This window comes from Scleropages formosus, chromosome 23, assembly GCF_900964775.1.
Source record: "Scleropages formosus chromosome 23, fSclFor1.1, whole genome shotgun sequence".
NCBI classification, from domain to species: Eukaryota; Metazoa; Chordata; class Actinopteri; order Osteoglossiformes; family Osteoglossidae; genus Scleropages; species Scleropages formosus.
The window spans coordinates 201999-222528 of record NC_041828.1 but is presented as its reverse complement, the minus strand read 5'-3'; the positions used below and the strand labels follow the sequence as shown (position 1 = coordinate 222528).

The 20530-nt window shown below is 53.1% G+C and overlaps 1 protein-coding gene across 1 annotated transcript; it reads left to right on the top strand.

The window, feature by feature from the left end:
* myo1g (myosin IG) lies at window positions 1-18318 on the top strand. Its single transcript, XM_029248214.1, has 22 exons — window positions 1-1739; window positions 3903-4111; window positions 4203-4296; window positions 4514-4679; window positions 4811-4864; window positions 4981-5076; window positions 5347-5463; window positions 8793-8999; window positions 9107-9252; window positions 9408-9522; window positions 9609-9779; window positions 10063-10133; window positions 10377-10451; window positions 10539-10671; window positions 10802-10968; window positions 11242-11449; window positions 11576-11799; window positions 11901-12045; window positions 12170-12274; window positions 12382-12495; window positions 13438-13595; window positions 18045-18318. Exons 1-22 carry the CDS (start codon window positions 1645-1647, stop codon window positions 18205-18207), a joined length of 3033 nt encoding a protein of 1010 aa, XP_029104047.1. The 5' UTR covers window positions 1-1644; the 3' UTR covers window positions 18208-18318.
* The last annotated feature ends 2212 nt before the right edge of the window (window positions 18319-20530 follow it).

Sequence of the window (20530 nt, the reverse complement as noted above, 5' to 3'; positions counted from 1 at the left end):
CGTGTTTGAGTCCCGCCTCCTGCTGTTGTAGCCTTGAGCGAGGGTACAACATTGATCGAGTGCCACTGGAGTCCGGAGTTCCTCTGAAAAGCACAGGGGGTAAGGATGGCTACCGCCCGGATGGGAGCATTCTGATCGTTTGCTTCACGGGTGTTTATGACGATGACGCAAAGAAACAAAGCGGATAGGATCACGGGCTATGACCTGTGACCTCCCACAAGCTGCACCCAACTGAGGCCAACGGAGGAGAAGCAGCTCTGAGCCGGAGGGCAAGAGGAAAAGAGACACGAGCGCTGAGAGGAACGAGAGACCAGTGGGGCGCCCTCTGTTGGAGACCCCAAAACAGCCCCCAGAAAGTAGAGTGCCGATTACCGAACCGCAGGAGGGGGTCTTGAGGAAAGTGTCCTGTGCAGCCCTTCCCCTTGGGCACACTGGGTGCGGGTGTTCTTCAACAGCGCCCAACGCCAGCTCGGAACCAGCTGCCTTTATAGCCGTGTTCCTCTGTGTCTCGGTGGGGGGTGTCCTGTGCGCTGGGACCATAAGAGTGACTTTTAACATGTGATCAGTGTCCCGCAGCCATGTGAAGAGAACATCAACAGTGGCACAGTGCCTGTGGTGCGGTCATAACGCATCACCGAAGCTGTACGCTTATTTGTGCACGTGCGTCATTTCACACATTTGGTAACACAGCGACCCCTCGACATTTGAATGTGACGGTGCTGAATTGAGCAAAACCTCAACGTATGCCACGCGCACTCAGCGTCAGCCTGTCTTTGGGCTCCTGCGCCCCTGTGGCACTTATTCTGTTGTCATAGCAACAGGAAGCTTCGACAACAGGAAGTGATGTTGCGTTTTAGTATGACAGGAAACAGGACGGTCCTGTGGTTGACAGCACGCCTCGCACAGTCACTGTCGCTAAGAACAGATGGCATAAACAAACACCTGCACGGTTGCCAAGTCAAACGGTCGCGGTAGAGGTAGAGGTGGCATCATGAGCAGAGGGTCTCGAGTGTTGGGAGCAGACGCTGTGAGGGACACGGCAGTCAGCACAGGGGGGACGGTCGCATCGCCGGGGTCCTGCTGCGTTCTTCACCGGTGACCGGCACTCTGTGTGTACGCGTGTGTGTGCATGTGCGCTCACATTAGATACTTTTTCTTCTGCTTTTCCATTCCAAAGAAAGCGACTCTGCAACTTCCTGTGCTAGAACAAAGGGCGTCACTTTGCTCAGAGCTTCAGATTGAAGCTCCTGCTGAGCGACAGGGACGTCCCGCACAGCTGGGCCACATCTGGAGCTCAGGGTGGGCTCTCGCTTCTTGTGGCGGTGCTCCTTTCGCTCCTACGGGTCACCTCGGTCACCTGGGTCACCTGCGTGCGTGATGTGGTGCAGACCCCCTGTGGACTTCGCTCTTTGCGGCAGGAAGGGACCGGAGCAGGAAGTCGCAGGGTCCGGGCGCTCGGTGACAGCCTTCCTACATTGCTATCTATAGACACACACGCATGCACACACGCACAGGAACACGCGCACATGCAGTGTGACGTGACGAGGCCTCCCAACCGCAGCGCAGCCCCAGAATGCAGTGCGGCGCGGTATTGCGCCACACCTTCTGCACAGCACCGGCGCCACTGCTCTGCGCTCACACACCATGGCGGAACTCGAGGGCCTGGAGTTCGGCAAGTCGGACTTCGTGCTCCTGGACGAGGTCACCATGGAGCAGTTCATGGAGAACCTCAAGCTGAGGTGAGTGGCGGCGGGGGGACGCGAAGACTGAGGACTTTTCTAGAACACAGACAACCGAGTGCAGCTACGACCATTGGCTCCAGTCAGGGGTTTGTGTCGGCGTCTTCCTGCCCTCCGTGGTCCTCTGCTATGTCCACTGAGGGGACGCAGGCACTGGAGAAGGACATGGGGGACATCCTGTCTTCTTCTGAGTGCAGCACGAAGGCTGCTCTGGAAAGAGCAATGTGGTCAAAGTAAGAGTGAACAGAATAATTAATTATTCGCCGATTCATTGCCTGACGGTGTTGGACACGCCTGCGACACACACATTCTAGTGTGTGACACAACACCAAATTGTCTGCATTTTTTCTCTGTCCACTTTTGACAGTGAAGTGCAGTGACTCTGTGATTAGGTGACCCCCACCCCACTCCGTGTGTGTGTGTGTGTGTCTGTGAGAGAGAGAGAGAAGGTCAGGCTTGAGGCTGCACTGGTCCATTTAACTACATGACTGGACAGAGAGGACTCATCTCCGTTAATAGAATGTCCACTCACTCGCTCACTGCGGTCCACTGCGGTCCTTAAGAATGGGAGCTGAACAGTCATTGTTGCCACGGTGTCCTGGTTAAGGACTGATGATTGACATAATTGAGTGTTTCTGATTTCTCATTAATTATTGATTAATTTTCTATGTAATTAAGAGTGGATCTCATTCTGGATCAATGATTGATGTTTGTGATTAAGGACACTTCTGATTGGGATTAATTCATTATATATGCTAATTAAGAGCGTAGGAGGTAATTTACTCTTCTCAAGATGCAATGCATGAAGAGCAGATACTGAGTCTCTCAGAGAGTCCAGCTTCCTCTTTTGGAATGAGTGACACGTTTGTCCTGCACTCATGTCCTGTGTATGTGCGTGCGTGCACACACACGAGCAAGCACACAAGCCTGATGAAGTTCTGATGAAGGTCCTGGAGATGTTCCAGGAGAAGTTCTAAACTGCCCTTTGTCCTTTATCTACTGTCTGTGAGGTCAAACACAACGTGTGTATCCGCTGCACCCAGTGCCCACGTGCGGGCCGTCTCACTGCAGTGTGTCACGTGTCCGGGATAATGCGGCACACAGGTTGCGAACGCGACAGGACGCCTCTTCCACAGCGTCAGTGTGTCTCCTGGGTGGGACCTTTGGATGCACTTCCACGCCGAGACATATGTTCACATGAACTGTGCGAACCTGAGGATCCAAGAAGCAGAATGCGAGTCCTGGGCTCAGTGGAAGTTGAACCGACACCAGAGAGAGGCTGCTGCTTACAGCTACACATTGGCGTCCGCAGCTCCTTGTCCGTACGGTTGTCGCGGCACTGAAACAGCTGTTTGGACCAGTATCTGCATGAGGTCCAGCGAGCAGCGAGACTCAAGCAGGAGCACAGGGATGATACAGACCTCTCCTTGCTGGGGACTCGTGGTCTTGGCAGGACCTTGAGGACTTTTCTCATTTCACGTGCAGGATGGGGTTGCTCCTGTCAGAGTCCATCCCAAGTGTGTTAGACAGGTTCTTCAACCGTGGGACATGGGTTAGGGTCAGGGCTGCGCTGAGGGAGGCCACCGCTACTACTGTTTACAGTCTGTGTCACCTTCTTCTTCGTCCGAGTTGCCTGCGGAAGCCGGACCAAGTGCTATGACCCCCATCGCTCAGCCTTTTGTGTGATCGGTCCCTCCAGAAAGAGCACTCTGGTGCACTTTGTCACTTTTGTTAGTGGTGACTTGCATGTCTTTAATAGACGCACGTCAACAGAGTGTGTTGGTAAGCGCTGCGGTCAGTGCGAGGATGAATAAGGGTCTGTGGCTCGTCAAGGAAGTGACATTGGCCTCCTGCTGCATTTTCTGTTCTTTCTCCCCACCCTGAGCATTTCCTCTGGTTTCTGGGTGTGGCTTTTGGTGGGAGATGGAGGGCGAACCCGGGGGTGAGAAACAGGCTCAGCTGGGTGTGGCTCACAGTGCCTGAGAGAGAGAGAGAGAGAGAGAGAGAGACTACGTATACACACACTGGGTGGGTCTCATGTGACGCTTCAGCAGTAATGGATGCCATGTACGTCGGCCACTAAATCTCAGAAACAGAACAGCCTCCCAGTACTCAAGCACAGCGCAGAGCTCATGTGTGTGTTTGTGTGTGTCCACGGGCCAGGTTTGAGAAAGGACGCATCTACACATTCATCGGTGAGGTGGTGGTGTCCGTCAACCCCTACAGGGAGATGGACATCTACGGGAAGGAGGTTGTGGAGGCGTACAGGGGTCGCGAGCTCTATGAGAACCCGCCGCACCTCTTCTCGGTGGCTGATGCCGCCTACAAGACCATGAAGAGACGGGCTAAAGACACGTGCATTGTCATCTCAGGTACGGCACCCCCCAAGACCTGCTCTGGTAGAGTTGGGAGACCAAGTCTCTGTGTCTCAGGTGACCATGGTGAACTGGCTATTTATTGCAGGTGAAAGTGGCGCTGGGAAGACTGAGGCCAGTAAATACATCATGCAATACATCGCTGCCATCACAAACCCCAGCCAGCGGGCTGAGGTGGAAAGGTAGGCTGCTGGGGGTTGGCGCTCCACTCCACCACACCATACAGTGACCGCAGAAGCGGCGAAGCGAGTGATCTTTCACGATCCTGAATGAAGCGAGTTGAGGAGTCCGTAGTCAGACTCACGTGATGCGATCGCCTTTCTTACTGTACCCAAGAGATGTGTGAGTGTGTCTGCCTCTCCTCTGTCTCCACTGTGTGACACACTCTTGTGCACGCAGTGTGAAGAATGTCCTTCTCAAGTCCAACTGTGTGCTGGAGGCCTTTGGCAACGCCAAGACGAACCGCAACAACAACTCAAGCCGCTTCGGCAAGTACATGGACATCAACTTCAACTTCAACGGGGACCCCACCGGAGGTCACATCAACAACTACCTGCTGGAGAAGGTCAGGGCTTGGAGGAAAGTGGGTGTGGAAGTCACAATGAGGCCTGTGCGTCATGCGGACCATTGTGTGTTGTAGAAATGAGTGTGTGCTGGCCCTGTGCTCATGTCTCTCTTTATGGTTTACGGTTGCAGTCGAGAGTCGTGCAGCAGCAGGGAGGAGAGAGGAACTTCCACTCTTTTTATCAGGTGAGAGCCACGAGCATTACGAGAGATCCAGTGTGTGGCACCATGTGGAGCTGTAAATAACATCCCCCATTTGCGTGTGTGTGTGTGTGTGTGCGTGTGCGTGCGTGCGTGCGCAGCTGCTCAGAGGAGGCTCTGAAGAGATGCTGCAGTCCCTTTTCCTGCAGAGAGACCCCTCCTTCTACATCTACACCCGAGAGGGAGCGTCTTCCAGCGTGAGTTGCAGTAATCTACGTGCAGTAACCTGCAGTGCTGCCATGCTGTGTGTCACACCAACAGTGTCCTATGCAGGAAGAAAATACACACCACTTCTCGGAAATGTACTGATATTGTGACACAATCTCACTAGTTCCCTCTGGTCCGCAGAGTAAACAGGGTGCAATGGTGCTGAAGAGGTAAAGCAAAGAACAACAGGACAAAAAATGGCTGATGGGTAAAAGCACAACTACACTGACCTACTGAGCGGAGGGTTTTTCTTTCCCCAGACCTCCAGTGAGGACCGATCGGCCCACAAGGCTGTGCTCACTGCCCTCAAGGTGATCGGCTTCAGGGCCCAAGAGATCGACAGCATCTACATGATCCTGGGTGCCATTCTACACCTGGTCAGTGTCCAGTCACCCCCACCGCAGGGGGCAAAAAAAAATGGACCTGTATCTTTTCCACAGCTGTTGCAACTGCAACACTGGAATTAAAATTTGGAGTTTTCTTTGAAATGGATATTTTGCTAATGAAGAAATAGTTTTGCTTCCAGGTCTCAGCTTATTTAAATTAGCTTCACATTGCCTTAACTGAGGTGAAGTGGGAGAGTTAGGGGCAGACTCTGGTGTAAAGACTCGGGTGCAAACACAAGGCAGCCTACCTGTGGGCGTCCACTGAGGGAGGGCACTGCCACCACTCTTCTACTGTTTCACTGTTCCACTATTTAACTGGCCCAATGCCCCACTGTTTCACTTTCCCACTGTTCCACTCTTCCGTTGTCGCACTGTTTCACTGTCCAACAGCTCCACTGTCCCATTGTTCCCACTGCGTAGGGTTTGTACCACTGGGTGCTCTGACGTAGGTGCTCATGCACAGTCTGCTAGACCTCCTTGTTGCTGTGGTACCAGGTGTCCACTGCAGGTATATCACTGGGTCCGGGTCCCAGGGTAACGGGGGAGGTTGGTACTCTAGAAGGCAATGAATGCTACAGTAGCTTCAGAGGAAGTGGCCTAGGTCCTGATTGATGGTCCCGTCTGGGGATGGTAGTCCGAGGTGCGACTGATGGGTATGCCCAGTTTCTGTTGGACCACCATAATTACGACATTACTTTCAGATAGTAGATTGGCAAAGAAATTAACTGCCATGTTGGACCAGGGCTGGGAAGGTACCTGGAGAGGCTCTAGTAAGCAGCTGGGCTTCTGGTTCAGGGTCTTTGCCTGGGCAAATACCTCACAAGCCTCCACGGACACCTGAACATAGTCTTGGATGGAGGGCCACCAGAACTTCTTCTGGAGCAGGGAGAGGGTCTTACGGCTGTCCGGATGGCCTGTGGCCGGGGAATCGTGTACCCAATGGAGCAATGGAAACGGCATTTTCACTGAGATGTAGTCTCATGGTCCTGGTGAAAGACACATTTTTCCCCTTTCAAAAAGAGGCCGTTGTGTAACAGCCTCTGCAGCACCTGACAGAGATGCTGAACATGTTCTTCCATTGAACCCAAAAAAATGAATATGTCATCCAAGTATACCAGCACGCATATATTAACCAGATCCCCCAGTACTTGGTTGACAAATGCCTGAAACGCTGAGGGTGCGTTTGCTAGCCCAAGTAGCATAACCAAATACTCGTAGTGTCCCAAGGTCGTGCTAAAGCCGGTCTTCCACTTGTCCCCCTCCCTAATGTGAACCAAGTAATATGCATTTCGCAGGTCTAGCTTCAAGAAAACTGCAACCCCATGAGCCTGTTCCAGTACCGCAGTAATGAGGGACAGGGATGTGGATATTTCACTGTGCCTTCATTGAGACCGCGGTAGTCAATGCATAGACGCAACCCCCATCCTTTTTCCTTATTAAAAGGAACCCTGCCGAAGCTGGAGAGGTTGAAGGCCTGATAATTCTGGAGGCCAACGCGTCAGCCTCATATTCCTCCATGGCCTTCTGCTCAGGGAGGGACAAGGGATACATTCTGCCTCTCGGGGGAGAGGTCCCTGGCAAGAGGTCGATCTCATAATCCCATGCTTGGTGTGGGGGCAAGGCAGAGGGCCTAGACTTCCTGAAGACCTGTAGTCATGTTGGGCTAGCCAAGTGTACTCCAGCATGATGGGGTTGTCAGGGGACCTAATGAGGAAGAAAGAAAGAGAGTTCTTCCCTTTGACAGGTTCCTACCTGGAGCCTGAGCTGCTTGGTGCGGGACTCCACCACCCCCTTGTGCAGTGGTTGCCCATCGAGTGCGCTAACCCATAACGTTAAGTCAAATTCACATTTGGAAATCCCTTGCATAGGCAACATTCATGAAGCTGCTAGTGGCCCCACAATCCACAAACACCTGTGCTGAAACCTGGTTTCCTCCCCATGACAAAGTAATAGGAACCCTGAGTTGCGAGGCGGGTCGTAGGGGATCGCTCACCCGTCGCTCTGGTCGGGGAACTCCGAGGGACGGTTGTTCAGGGCAAGTTGCCCAAAAATGTTCAAGACTGCCACATTACAGACAAAGCCCCTCCCTAAACCACTGTTACCTCTCTTGGCTGATCTGCATGGGCTCCAGGGGCTAAAAAAAAGAGTCCAGACACGGATGAAGCCTGCCAGGGGCACCGCAGGCATTTTTGGGCCGGGTTTTCAAGGGTAATGGAATTTTCTACGAATTGATCAAACGTTCAGTCCTCTCCCCTGTCGGCAAGTTTGGCTTGAATGCGAAGATTCACACCAATTGACTGCTGAGTTCCACGGGGTCTCAGCTGCTAGGCTGTGGATTTAGAGGGTATAAGGCACCACTGACTGGTTGGTTGGTTGCTGTAGGGTCAGCAGGTGCTCGCTGGCTGTCTTCATAGTGATGGGGTGGTTGAGCATCGCCTTGAATTGCTTCATAAAATGTTTGTAGGAGGTGGTGATATGTTGCCTCCAAATTGCCGTGGCCCAGTCCAAAACAGGTTCGGTCAGTAAAGGAATCAGGTTAGTCACACGGCTTTCGTTCATTACATACATGAGGCAATCTGGAGAAAACCAGCTCACACTGTAAAAGAAATCCCTGGCCTTTCTCCTGGGTGCCATTGTCCCGCATAGGCATGGCGAGTTGGAGGTCCGTTGCAGGGACAGCCGTGGCAGCGACTGTAGATGACACGGGGGCTGGTTTGGAAGTGACAGCGGTCGCTCTTTTGTGGTGCAGTTGTGGGCGTGACACTGGCTCCAGGGGGGTGGAATGAGGTCCTTCTGTCTCTTGGAACTGCTGAATCCCTCTCGACTCTCAAGAAAGGTCTCAAAACTCACTTCTTTCAAACGCTCTTCTCTCAGGATCTCTTGTCTGCTGCCTAAATGTACATTCTGTAACTTGCCACAGTTCCTTTGTATTCCTCTGTATGCAGCTACCTGTGTAACGTGCTCTTTCATGTGTCGTGAGACAAACTGCACGTTGAGAGTTGCGTATCTTCATCTATATCTCTGCGATTTGCCCGTTGCTTTGCACAGAGGTGTCTGCGAAGTAAATGAAGGAAAATGTAAACTGTACTACAGTTAAAGCTAAACAAAAATTAAATAAGAAGAGGAATTGTCATTTTGATTCGACCATTTTTTTATTCAGTTCTTCATGCTGAAATCAGAGGGGCTTCTCCTTCACAGCAATTCTGATTAAGGAATGAGGGAGTAAACGGGATATTTTGAGTAAGAGGCCCGAAGGCTTGCGACTGTGGGTTCGAAGCTGTGTTTCCTTTGTTTCATGGTGCTTAAACGTGTGTCCTCAGGGGAACCTGGAGTTCGCGACTGATGGAGAGAGTGTGCGGGTGACTGCGCCTCAGGCTGTGGAGAACATCGCCATTCTGACCAGCACCACGGCTGCTGATGTGAGCAAAGCTTTGCTGTTCCGCACAGTGGCCACTGGGGGCGGTGAGGTCATTGACAAGGGCCACAGCGAGCAGGAGGCGAACTACGGCAGAGACGCCTTTAGCAAGGTAGTGCGTCATCCCACCAGCGGGAGGTTGGGGGGGTGCTCTGGCCATCAGGGACACACTGCTCCTGGATAACAGGGGCTTGGACTCTGCCCCTCCTCCCCCCGCAGGCCCTGTACGAGCGCCTCTTCAGCTGGATTGTGAGCCGCATCAACGCTGTGATCGAGGTGAAGGACTACAACCCGGTGCTTCATGGGAAGAACACTGTCATCGGCGTGCTGGACATCTATGGGTTCGAGATCTTCGACAACAACAGGTGGCCCGATTCTGCCTGCCTCTGTAACGTTATGTCTGGTAGATCTTCCTCGCCGTCCCTGCACCGCGGTGAAACGAAGTTAGGGGACCTGCTATTGAAGAGTGGTCAAGTGTGTGTTCTGTGTGTCACGCATCTCTCCTGTTGCTGTGGAGCAGCTTCGAACAGTTCTGCATCAACTACTGCAACGAGAAGCTCCACCAGCTCTTCATTGAGCTCATTCTCCGGCAGGAGCAGGAGGAGTACGACAGGGAGGGCATCCCCTGGCAGCACGTGGGTGACACACACACACACACACATGCACACACACACACACTCACACACACAAACACAGGCTAAAAGCTCTGGTTGTCCTCCAGATTGACTACTGTAACAACCAGATCATCGTGGACCTGGTGGAGCAGCCCCACAGGGGTATCATTTCCATCTTGGATGAGGCGTGTCTGGGAGTCGGCAAGGTGACTGACGTCATGTGCTTGGAGAGCATGGACTCCAAGCTCGGCCAGCACCCCCACTACACATCCCGCAAGGTATGCCCCTACGCCACCGTCCCCCCAAGCTTCTCCGATCGACACACTCCAGAAGAGACGAGGAGTACAGCTATTGTACTCGCTGTGCCGCTATTACTGTGCGTCGTGTGCAACTTCTGGGCGATGTGTCACTGTAGTTCCACCTCCTCGCCACTAGACGGTGCTGCTGCCCTGCAGTCACTGCACGACGCTTTTGTGGTGTCAAAATGTATTTTGCATTCGCTGTGTCATTAAAGCTGCTGTTTGTCAGTGAAACCCCGTGTGTGTTGGTGTTTCCTCGCAGCTGAGCCCCACAGACAAGAGCCTGGAGTTCCAGCGACACTTCCGCATCCGGCACTACGCTGGAGATGTCACGTGAGTGAGTGTGAGTGTGTGTGTGTGTGTCTGTGTATAAGGCTGTCTGCTTCAATCTTGCAGACCAAACAGTCGCTTCCTGTAACATCTCAGCCACTTCATAGCCCCCCTTGTTATATGTACCCCCCACTGTCTGTGACCTGCTTCCTCTCTCCTCAGCTGTCTTCCATCATCCCTCTGTTCACTCGGCTCCCTCACCTGCTGACCCCAGCTGACCCAGTGATACTGTGTTTCCTCTCTCAGGTACTCAGTGGAAGGATTTCTGGAAAAGAACAAAGATCCCCTTTTCCAAGACTTCAAGCGTCTCATGTTTAACAGGTACTGCTCTCTCTCACTCACACACACACACACACACACACACACACACAGATGCACACAGAGAGTGTGACAGACTGTCTCCCTCAGCACCAACCCTGTGCTGAGTGAGATGTGGCCGGAGGGTCGACTGGACATCACCGAGGTCACCAAGCGTCCCCTCACTGCGGCCACCCTCTTCAAGAATTCCATTGTCGCCCTAGTGGACAAACTAGCCTGCAAGGTCTGTGTGTGTGTGTGTGTGTGTGTGTGTGTGTGTGTGTGTGTGTGTGTGTGTGTGACAGAGAGAGAGAGAGAGAGACCTGGACAAGTGGACAATGTCCCTCTGTTCTGTCCCCTGTCTGTGTGCGCAGGACCCCTACTATGTGCGCTGCATCAAGCCTAATGAGGTGAAGTCTCCAATGTTGTTTGATGATGCGCGATGCCGCCACCAGGTGGCGTACCTCGGCTTGCTGGAGAACGTAAGGGTGCGGAGGGCGGGCTTCGCCTACCGCCAGCCCTACAACCGCTTCCTGCAAAGGTCAGCCTTGACATTGTCGCCGTGTCAGAGGAAAAACTGGGGCCTCGTGGGCCGTTTCCTCTCTCTGTGCTGGTGTGGCACCTCCATCGGATGTGCGTGTTCAACAGTCTGCTCACGTTCACTGTGTTTCGTCAGCTTCTAACTTGTCGGCTCCACGAAAGCCCTTAAGCCACGCCCCTTCGCTGTGGCATGGAGGGCGTAACGAAGGCCTCTGCTAATGGCGCAGAATGAATGCTGGACCGCTGCTCAATGTAGTTTTACCGCGGTGCGCAGGTACAAGATGACCTGCGAGTACACCTGGCCCAACCACCTCATGGAGTCGGACCGCGAGGCCGTGGAGGCCATCGTCAAGCAGCACGATTTCCATGACGACGTCGAGTATGGCCACACGAAGCTGTTTGTCCGCACACCGCGCTCCCTCTTCACCCTGGAGCAGGAGAGAGCGGCGCTCATCCCCATCCTGGTGCTCTTCCTGCAGAAGGTGGGCTGAGCTGGGGTGGGGTGGGGTGGGGTGGGGTGGCTCCCTCTGCCTGCGTGCGCTCGCTCCATCGACACACGCGCTCACGTCACACGCAGTCCCGAAGACACACTGTGTCTCGTCCTCCAGGTGTGGCGCGGCGCTCTGGCCAGGATGCGCTGCCGCCGGATCCGTGCCATTTACCGCATCATGTCGTGCTTCCGGCGCTACAAGGTGAAGGCACACTTCTGGGAGGTGGAGCGCCGCCTCGGCGGAGTGCGCACCATGGCCGACTATGGCAGAAGCGTGCAGTGGCCCGCGGCACCTGCCGCCCTCGCCCACTTCCACGCCATCACGCAGCAGCTGTACCACAGGTGGGTCGCCATGGCGACCGCGTCCGGCTCGGTCCACGCGTATGCTAGTGCGCGCAGCGGCGCTGAGGGCAATTTCGTTTTGCGTGCCGCTCTGCCTGCAGGTGGTGGGCGCGGCAGGTGGTGAAGAACATTCCCCCTTCGGACATGGCCGAGGTGCGGGCCAAGGTAGCGGCCCTGTCGGCCCTCCAGGGCGAGCGTCCCACCTGGGGCTGTGGGCGCGTCTGGGAGAGGGACTACCTGAGCCACGTGAGTGAAGGATGGCCACGGCCCCTGTGAGGGCGCTACCGGTCTGTGTGTGTGTGTGTCTGTCTGCATAATGACCGGTGTGCTGTGTGTGTGTGTGTGTGTGTGTGTGTGTGTGTGTGTCCAGGTGAGCGACTCCCCCCAGACAAGCGCCCACTTTGTCCAGGTTTCTAAGGAGCTGAAGAACAAGGACCAGTTCAGCACCATCCTCTTCTCTGGGTTCGTGCGGAAGGTCAGTGTGCAGGATGGGCTGACATGCAGCATCCTGTGAGTGTGTGTGTGTGTGTGTGTCACAGCAACAGTGTGCTGATGCTGTTTGTGTGTGTGTGTGTTGCACAGGTGAACAGGTTCAACAAGAGCACGGATCGTGCTCTGTTCATCACAGACAAGCACGTCTACAAACTGGAGCCTCGCAAACACTTCCGTGTGCTGAAGAAGATTCCTCTGGACAACGTAAAAACAGCCGCCTCTCTCCCTCTCTTTTGCTCCCGCACACACACACACACACACACACACACACACACACACACACACACACACACACACACACACACACAGAGCGCTAGTGTTAATGACCCTTTTGTTACAACTGTGTTCTTTCTCTGCTTTTGCTGTTCGTTGAAACAATCCAAATCGCCATAGTGCCAGCAGCAGATGTGGCTTTTTGGCTCGTTTCCACGGCAACCCATGTAAACACTTATTAAGCACTTAATTCTGTCCTGAACCACCTGAAAGAATGATTAAGGCTTTGGTTGCTGCAAGAACGTGGCGAAATTGGTGGCAAAGGAACATTCTGAAGAAATTCTGTGGAAATGTTCTCGCTGCTGCTGCTCCTCCAACAGGAACACACGTTTGGGTTCACAGATCGAACGAGATCTGAGCCGATGTGTCTGGCTTGGATATACAAACACTGGACAACATGAAGAGGGTCAGAGTGTAGACCGTGTGGCCCCAGGGCTAGGGTTGGGGTCACACCGGGGGGGTCTCTGTGCACCCAGGGCATTCTCGTGTGTGGAAACCAGAGCGGCCAAGGGGGTTGACGATGACAGGATTTCCTCGTTCTGATCCTCTTAGAGCCCGATACACACGGTTAACAAACAGGTAATACCCAGCTGACCAGCCACACCCTGCCGCGTCAGCATCCCTAGCTGTGAGCCCCAACCCTCATCGTAAACCCATCCCTGCCCCCCCTCCCTAAGGCCTGGCACCGTTCTTTGTCCCCGTCTGTTGCCTGTCTGTACCCTACTATGACTTTCAAGTTCACAGTGAACGGAGTCGCCGAGCATGCTGATGCTCAAGGTGCCGAATTAAGGGCCCCAGAGTGTTTGCATAACTGGTGTGAGTTAGTGTGCGCACAATGTGTGACTGCTGCGTTTGGTCCTCGGTGTGTCACAGGTGACAGGTCTGAGTGTCACGAGCGGCGCTGACCAGATGCTGGTGCTACACACGTCGTCCAAGGACGACATCTTGGTGTGTCTGCAGAGGGGAGAGCTCTGCCCCAACCAGGACCGTGTCGGGGAAGTTCTGGGCACCCTAAGCGACCATTTCACCAGGTCAGTCCACTGGGGTACCACATACCGTGGTAAGGCATGAGCGGTGCGCATGGGGTCAAACAGAGGCTCCTCAACCTACAAACAGAGTCAAGACTCACTTTTACCACGAAGTCGCTGTCATTGGCTCACAGGTTAATAGTGGAGATTCCCCTCCAAAAATCGCTTCATGATGGTGATGGAAAAAAAATGCCTGGTAAGACGAGTGTTTCTATCAACTTTGAGCTACAGTGAAATTAGAGATTATTTCAAATGTTCAGTGCCAGTTACTGACTGACTGATCCCAGAAACATGTAGAATGTCCCTCAACTTGTTGATAGATAGATAGATATACTTTATTGATCCCACAAGGGAAATTATTATGTTGATTATTATTGTTGATTGCTGACACGCAGCAACAGCACGCAGCAGCTGTAAACACTGTGGAGGTGAGCTGAATGAACGCGGGGAAGCTGCTGGTGTAGTGGTTAGAGCTGCTGCCTTTATACCCGAAGGTCGCAGGTTCGACTCCCACCTTTAGCAAGGTACTTACGTTAAGTTACCCAGCTGTATGAATCGGTAAATAACAGCAAGCAGCCTAATGTTGTAAGGTGCTTTGGAGAAAAGTGTCAAGTGAATGTAGGTGGTCCCACACCGCTCTTCTCTTTGGCTGCTCTATACTGGCATCTATGGGCACAGAAACTGTACTCTGGCAGCTGCTTTACATAAAATGCACACTGAATAGGGAGGAAAAGCAACATCCATCCATCCATCCATCCATCCATCCACCCATCCACCCAAACATGGGGACTGTAATCCACACACACGTACAGAGTGGGAAGGCCCCATCTCCAGCTGACAGAAATACCATCCGTCCTTAATTGATTGCTCTGTTAGACCTTAATCCCCCAATCCGGTTGGGCCCTCCTGCTTCCTCGTCTGCTCCCTCGGGCCTGGCAAAGGTCGCCGGGCCGCTGGCAGACGGCCGAAGAACACGGGAGCGGCTGTGGAACCCGGGCCAACGCAGCTGCTGTCCACAAGCTGCTCAGTTACACCGCTGTGGTACCAATGTGCGACCATCCTCCCGCTCAGGTCAAACACGTGTGTTTAAGAAACGGGTGTCGGCCTTCCTTGGCGCTCCTTCTGGCCGCTGAGACGAGACGGTTGCTGTAGAGTTCGTGAACATGAACGCTGATCTGCTGTAGCCAAACCGACAGCCATCGGAGTGCTGGGGGCACACGTTCGGTACGCACTCGGTACACGCACGGTACAAGCTCGGTACACGCTACGTACACGTTAGGTACACGCTACGTATCTGCTCGGTACACGCTAGGTAAATGCTAGGTCCACACTCGGTACATGCTACGTACATGCTCGGTACACACTCGGTACACGTTTCTTACACACTAGGTACACGCTCGGTCCTCGCTCGGTCCTCGCTCGGTCCTCGCTCGGTACATGCTCGGTACACTCAGGAACATGTTCATCTCAGACCACTAAGTACCAGCTCGGCCTGTTAAAGCGCTGTGTGCCAAGTGCCGTGTGCCGAATGCACGCGCTACATTTTCGACACACAGTGCGGAGGAGTCCTGTATCTTCAGATTTGTGTGTTCATTAGCACACGTGTGAGGTGCAGTGAGGGGCGGGCGGCTCACGGGATGCCGCAAGGCTTTGTCTGCACACCGGGCAGCACATCGTCCTGCCAGCTGGGGACACGCCGACCTCAGGAACGCCACGTGAAGAAAATCTAAGACTGAGTGGCTCTGGGGCACACGCAGCAATACACACTCGCACACCACGGAGGGCAAATAGCAAATCACTTTCATGCTTTTCTTTGGCTTGGAAGTGAGGGTGGGGGACAGGAGTGTGTGTTTTTAGCATCTGGATTGTGGCTGTGGATCCCCCTTCATCTGGGCCTTCAGGGAGCTCCGACGCCTCGGTCTCCTGATCAAGGAAAGGACAAGCGGTTAGAAGAATCTGGGCTGTGTTTGTGCGGCTCCTGTGAACAGTATGAATGTCAGTCTGTACTGAAGTTTCTAGCAGCTTAAATAATAGAGTCGGGGGTCGGAGAGGCCATCTGTCTAGGACAGCAGGAAGCAATGGGGTACGACAAGGACACAGAGTGGAGGAGGGGAATTCAGATTTTCTTGAAAACCGCTCCTTTGGCAACATCTCTTCTGCGTCATTGTATAGACTGAATGAGAGGATCTGGGGCTCAGGGAGAAGATCTGGGGCTCAATGAGGAGATCTGGGGCTCAGGGTCAAGATGTGGAGCTCAGGGTGGAGTTGTGGAAATGTGGGTTGACTGAGGCGAAGAGAGTTCAGTTCAGAGGCACAGCATTAACAGGCCTCAGGGGTGTCATTTTTCTAAAAATACAGCGGAAGGAAATGTAGGCCATGCACACGCGGCTGTCCTACATGACAGCTCTCGGGACTCTGCAGATGCAACCGCAGCCTGGATGGTGAAGGCCACTGCTGAAGGTCACTGTGCTCTTTGGAGGTCGAATGTGAGACCTAAGCTCTTGGCTGAGTTCTCTGCTCAGTCCTGTTCTCTCCTAAATTCGGTTTTTAGGCCACGAGAGGCGTCATCTGCAGCAGAAATAGACTCCTGTTCTCCCAGAACCCCCCCTCCCCCCTTGACTGTCCTTAATGTGTCATCTCTACTGTGGTGGAAGCCAGTGATGCCACTGCCAAGGCAATGCGGTCGAGTCGCACTCCTCAGTGGACAAAATGCTCCTCCAAAGCCTCGTGGCACCGCTGGTGGGCGGAGGCGGCCGGAGAAGGTGCCTGAGGAATCGGGTGGAAGGCAGCCGTTCGGGCGCTGTTTCGTTAGGAGAGCTTTGAGGATGGATAGAGGCGCAGAAGGCGGAGAGCATACAAGGTTCAGGTGGGTGCAGACATGTAAGGGTCAGAAAGCAGAGAAGGTGAAGGACTCAATTAAGAGCGAAAAGGTAGAGGGCAAGCAGAAAAGCAGATGGACAACCTCACAGAAACACCTGACTTCAGCTTTACTTTTAGGCAAAGTCCAACTCAGCAGAGCACCGAGCGCAGAGCGTGTTGCGTAACCTCCATGTGTCCCTACACGCTGTTTCCTCTGGCTCACAGGTACACTTACCTGAGTCATAAGCAGCTTTCGTGGTGAAGATATGATGATCACATAGAGACAAAGAAAAGCTTATCGTTGCACATGGAGACGTTCCCTGTCCTCCTCTCAGGTCTCTATCTGCGAACGGTGGGGTTCTGGGATGCTGGGATACAATGGTTGCTGGGCAGTGTCACGCTCAAGGTGTGTTCCGTAGTGGTCCTGCAGCCCAAGCAAAAGCCCTCCGCTATAAGTCATATGACCTCCAAAGACAAACGGTTTTTATATGAGATTCAGCTCTGAACTTGAGCGTGAACCTCAGCATGAACCTCAGTAGGTCATTTACATGTGCAAACATTCATGTAGCAAACGCTACAACATACATTTCAGAACAAAAGTGTGTTTCGCTGACACACGGAGACATAGATGGAGACGCACGATGCCCTAAGTGCAGTCTGATGTCTCTCTTTAAACAGCACACGCGTTACACACGTAGAGATTTGGCAGAGAGCACAACATTTGAACACAGAACATAGTAACGTTACGTGAGGAGCAGCACATAGAACTGATAGGAAATACAAAGGTAGATGTGACAAATAACGCGATCGAAATTTATCCGGTCGACAGAGAGTCTCAAAGAGGTGAGTCTTGAGACCCTTCTTGAGCGGCGAGAGGGATTCAGCAGTTCTGGGTGACAGGGGGAGCTCATTCCACCACCCCGGAGCCAGAACCGAAAGCAAAGGAGCTGATGATCGCGGACGCAGAAGAAACATGTCTTGGGCAAACATCCTGTAGGGTTGGGGTTGAGGCAGCAGCTGGCGATTCTCCGTCACAGCAGGCGGTCGCAGGGGTTGAAATGCAGAGAATGAGGCTTTGCTGGCAGATACAACACGATTGGCTTTGGTGAACACCGAAAACTTTCTGGTGATGGAACCGAGGCTGAATTGTCAGCAGTGAAAGGAGCAGGAGGAGGGCAGAAGAGATGATGAAGAATCTCTGTGGACCGTTGACGGCACACCGCAGTTTGTTCTGGAACAAAGAGGTGTTTTCTGGCTTTTCATACAGCCGCTGTGGGCTTCAGCGTGTTTCACTCGTCACATCACCGCCAGGGCTCGTTTCCTGTGGAACTGGAGTGAATGGCAGCATGGTGGGGGGGTGGAATGCTCTTTCGGGGGTTGCTGCGGTGCCCTAGTTGTGTCGTTGCTGTTTCCACGGTGACGAATAATGCAACCTCATGCCGACAGACAAGTGCGCTGATCTATGATGGGGTCATCCTTGCAGGGCTGAGTGTCCTAGAGAAAGGGGACGGGGCTTGATGATGGACAAATCCAGATCGCTTGTTAGTTGAGTCTGCGTGAAGTGTGTGTAATGTGACTACGCGTGTGTTTCAGGGTGAAGTGCACTCATTTGCCAGTGACGGTGCAGAGAACTGCCCTCCAGCTATATATGCGAGGGAAGCCCAAGAGTGTTAGAGTGGAAACGAAGGCGGGCCTGCAGAACGCCGATTTCCGTAAGAGCCGTGTCGGCTTCACTCTGCTGCTACCGGCAAACTGATGGCACCCTGAACTTGGTCGCTCCAGTTTCAGCTCCAGTTTCAGCTCCAGCTCCAGCTCCAACTCAAACTCTAGCAGCTCCAGCTCCAACTTCAACTTCAGCTCCAGCTTCTGCTTCATCTCCAACTCCAGCTCCAGCTCCAGCTCCAGCTCGAACTCGAACTCTAGCAGCTCCAGCTCCAACTCCAGCTCCAACTCCAGCTCCAACTCCAGCTCCAACTCCAACTTCAGCTCCAGCTCCATCTTCATCGCCTTTCACTGCTGCGGGTTCCTTGTGCTCTTCAGCACCCTACTGCTGGACATGGACACAACGCCACGGCCGGTTCCTTGTATACAATCTTCCACTCGAGTCCCTTTCGAAAAGCGGTTTTTCGGGGGTTTCTTTGTACCATTCCTCTGTCCACAGAAGATGTACGTTAGGTTTTCAGAAGTTTTTAAGAATATTTTTATAAACGTCTCAGGACCGTGGAGGCCTGTGTGTCGCATTATGAAAATACACGAGTATTCTGCTCGCTGTGAAGACGACACACTGGAGGACCTGGTTGCTTCTGGCAGGACTGTGACACATGCCAGCAAAGGCCTGGTACTGGAAGCATCGTCCCCATGACATTGCCTATCAAAAACACACAGTTCTTAGTTTTTTTGCCGTTTTATTGTTGAAGTTACAGATTCTCTTATGCTTTTTTACTGGTTTCCTTGTGTGCAGAAGTGTCATGAAATAAACGGTGTGTAACTATAACTGAGTTTCACTACTTATTCCTATGTGGAACCAGGTTTGTTCTTCTACCAGGTAATCCTTACTGCATCTCTCCATCCTGCTCTGTTCCCTTGGTGCTCTCCTGCCCAGTCCACCCCCACCCTGCCTGCATCCTCCGCCTTTCATTCACAGCTCATGATGCAAATGGTGAAACTGAAACACCTCATTCTGCGGAGGAACTGTTGACCCCAAAGTCTTAATGTTTCTGTCCAGTGGCTCCACCCCCAGGTGTCCAGCTGGCTATTCATCCTGACCTCAGCAGGGGGTTCCTCCCTTGTCTACACTCTCATCCTCTTCTGAACGCACTGGGTTTGTCCCCCCACCCCAACCAGTGTTACCCTAGTAAGACCCAGATACCCCAGGGGGGCAATAAGGAGCTGAGAGCCAAAGAGTCCCATTTAGAGAAGTGTCTGCTGACCTGTGCAGAAATTCTGCAGTAAGGGCTCTGTCTCAAGCCTAGCCACTGTGTGTGTGTCTGTGTGTTGGGGGGGGGGGGGGGGTGAAAATGAGAGAGCACAAACCAGAGTGAGCTAAAATTGAAAGTGTCCTTTCATAACTTTATTAAATAATGATTAAAAACATTCATTACTGGACATCAGTAATAAAGAAATAGATTTATGACTTTTTCAAGTTTTCCCAAACTACAGGTGCTCACACGTCAGCGTTAGCGTTGTGCAGGTGCAGGTGTAGATGCAGGTGCAGTCCTTCTGCTGGGAGCCCTATGCCCTGACAGTGAGGGTGAAGCCGAGCCACGTCGGGTGAGATAGGAAGTGGAAATGCTTTCTCTCAGGTACAGGAGCCCAGCAGAGCAGGTCATCGCAATCCGTCGCCCTGACCACTAATTGTCATCACCTGCCACCCTCTTCTGACCTTCACAGTGTCCTTCTAACTTCACTACAGCGTTACAACGACATTTGCACCCTGCCGGAGGCATCAGGCATCAGCGTGTGTGTGTGCACGCGTGTGTGAGGTCAGTCGGAACACGGAGTCCACACACCTCGGCGTTCCCAGGCAGCGGATATCGGAAGAGCCTGAAGAAAAGGGCTTCATGCTGATGACGAGATGTTACCTGCGATGACAGTGATTCCTCCCCTTTGATCACCTGATCCACACGGACACAATGAGAGCAGTCGGGTGACTTTGTCACGCTGCTCACATCATATTTGGGTTTTGCTCCTTCACTTTTGTCTTTTATTTTAGCATGAAATGTACATTCTTGGCCATCGTGTCTGTCAGTCCCCAGCGTGCGACACAGATATTCTTATTGGCTATTTATTCATTTATTTGACAGTTCTAGAAAGGTACTGAACAAGGCTAGTGAAGCAGGAGATGAGATTCGAACCGGGGCTCTCCAACCCGGCTGATGAGAGCACGGGCACCGCTCCCTCGGCCGTCTCTGTGCTGCACCTGGTGCTCATCCCCACTGGGCCTCGGGGGGACTAGCACAGCGACAGCTCCTCTGAAAGACATCGGGTCCTCGCGGGCTTGGGGACAGTCTGTGTGACAAGTGTGCAGAGGCCACGTCAGAGGTCAGAGGTCCTGCTGAGGAGCTTAACTGGACAGAAGG

Bases quoted from the DNA above. Each gene is read 5' to 3' on its own strand.
- myo1g (XM_029248214.1), top strand. From the start codon at position 1,645: ATGGCGGAACTCGAGGGCCTGGAGTTCGGCAAGTCGGACTTCGTGCTC. The intron at 5,077-5,346 runs GTGAGTTGCAGT...TTCTTTCCCCAG, and splicing joins GAGAGGGAGCGTCTTCCAGC to ACCTCCAGTGAGGACCGATC. The intron at 10,672-10,801 runs GTCTGTGTGTGT...CTGTGTGCGCAG, and splicing joins TGGACAAACTAGCCTGCAAG to GACCCCTACTATGTGCGCTG.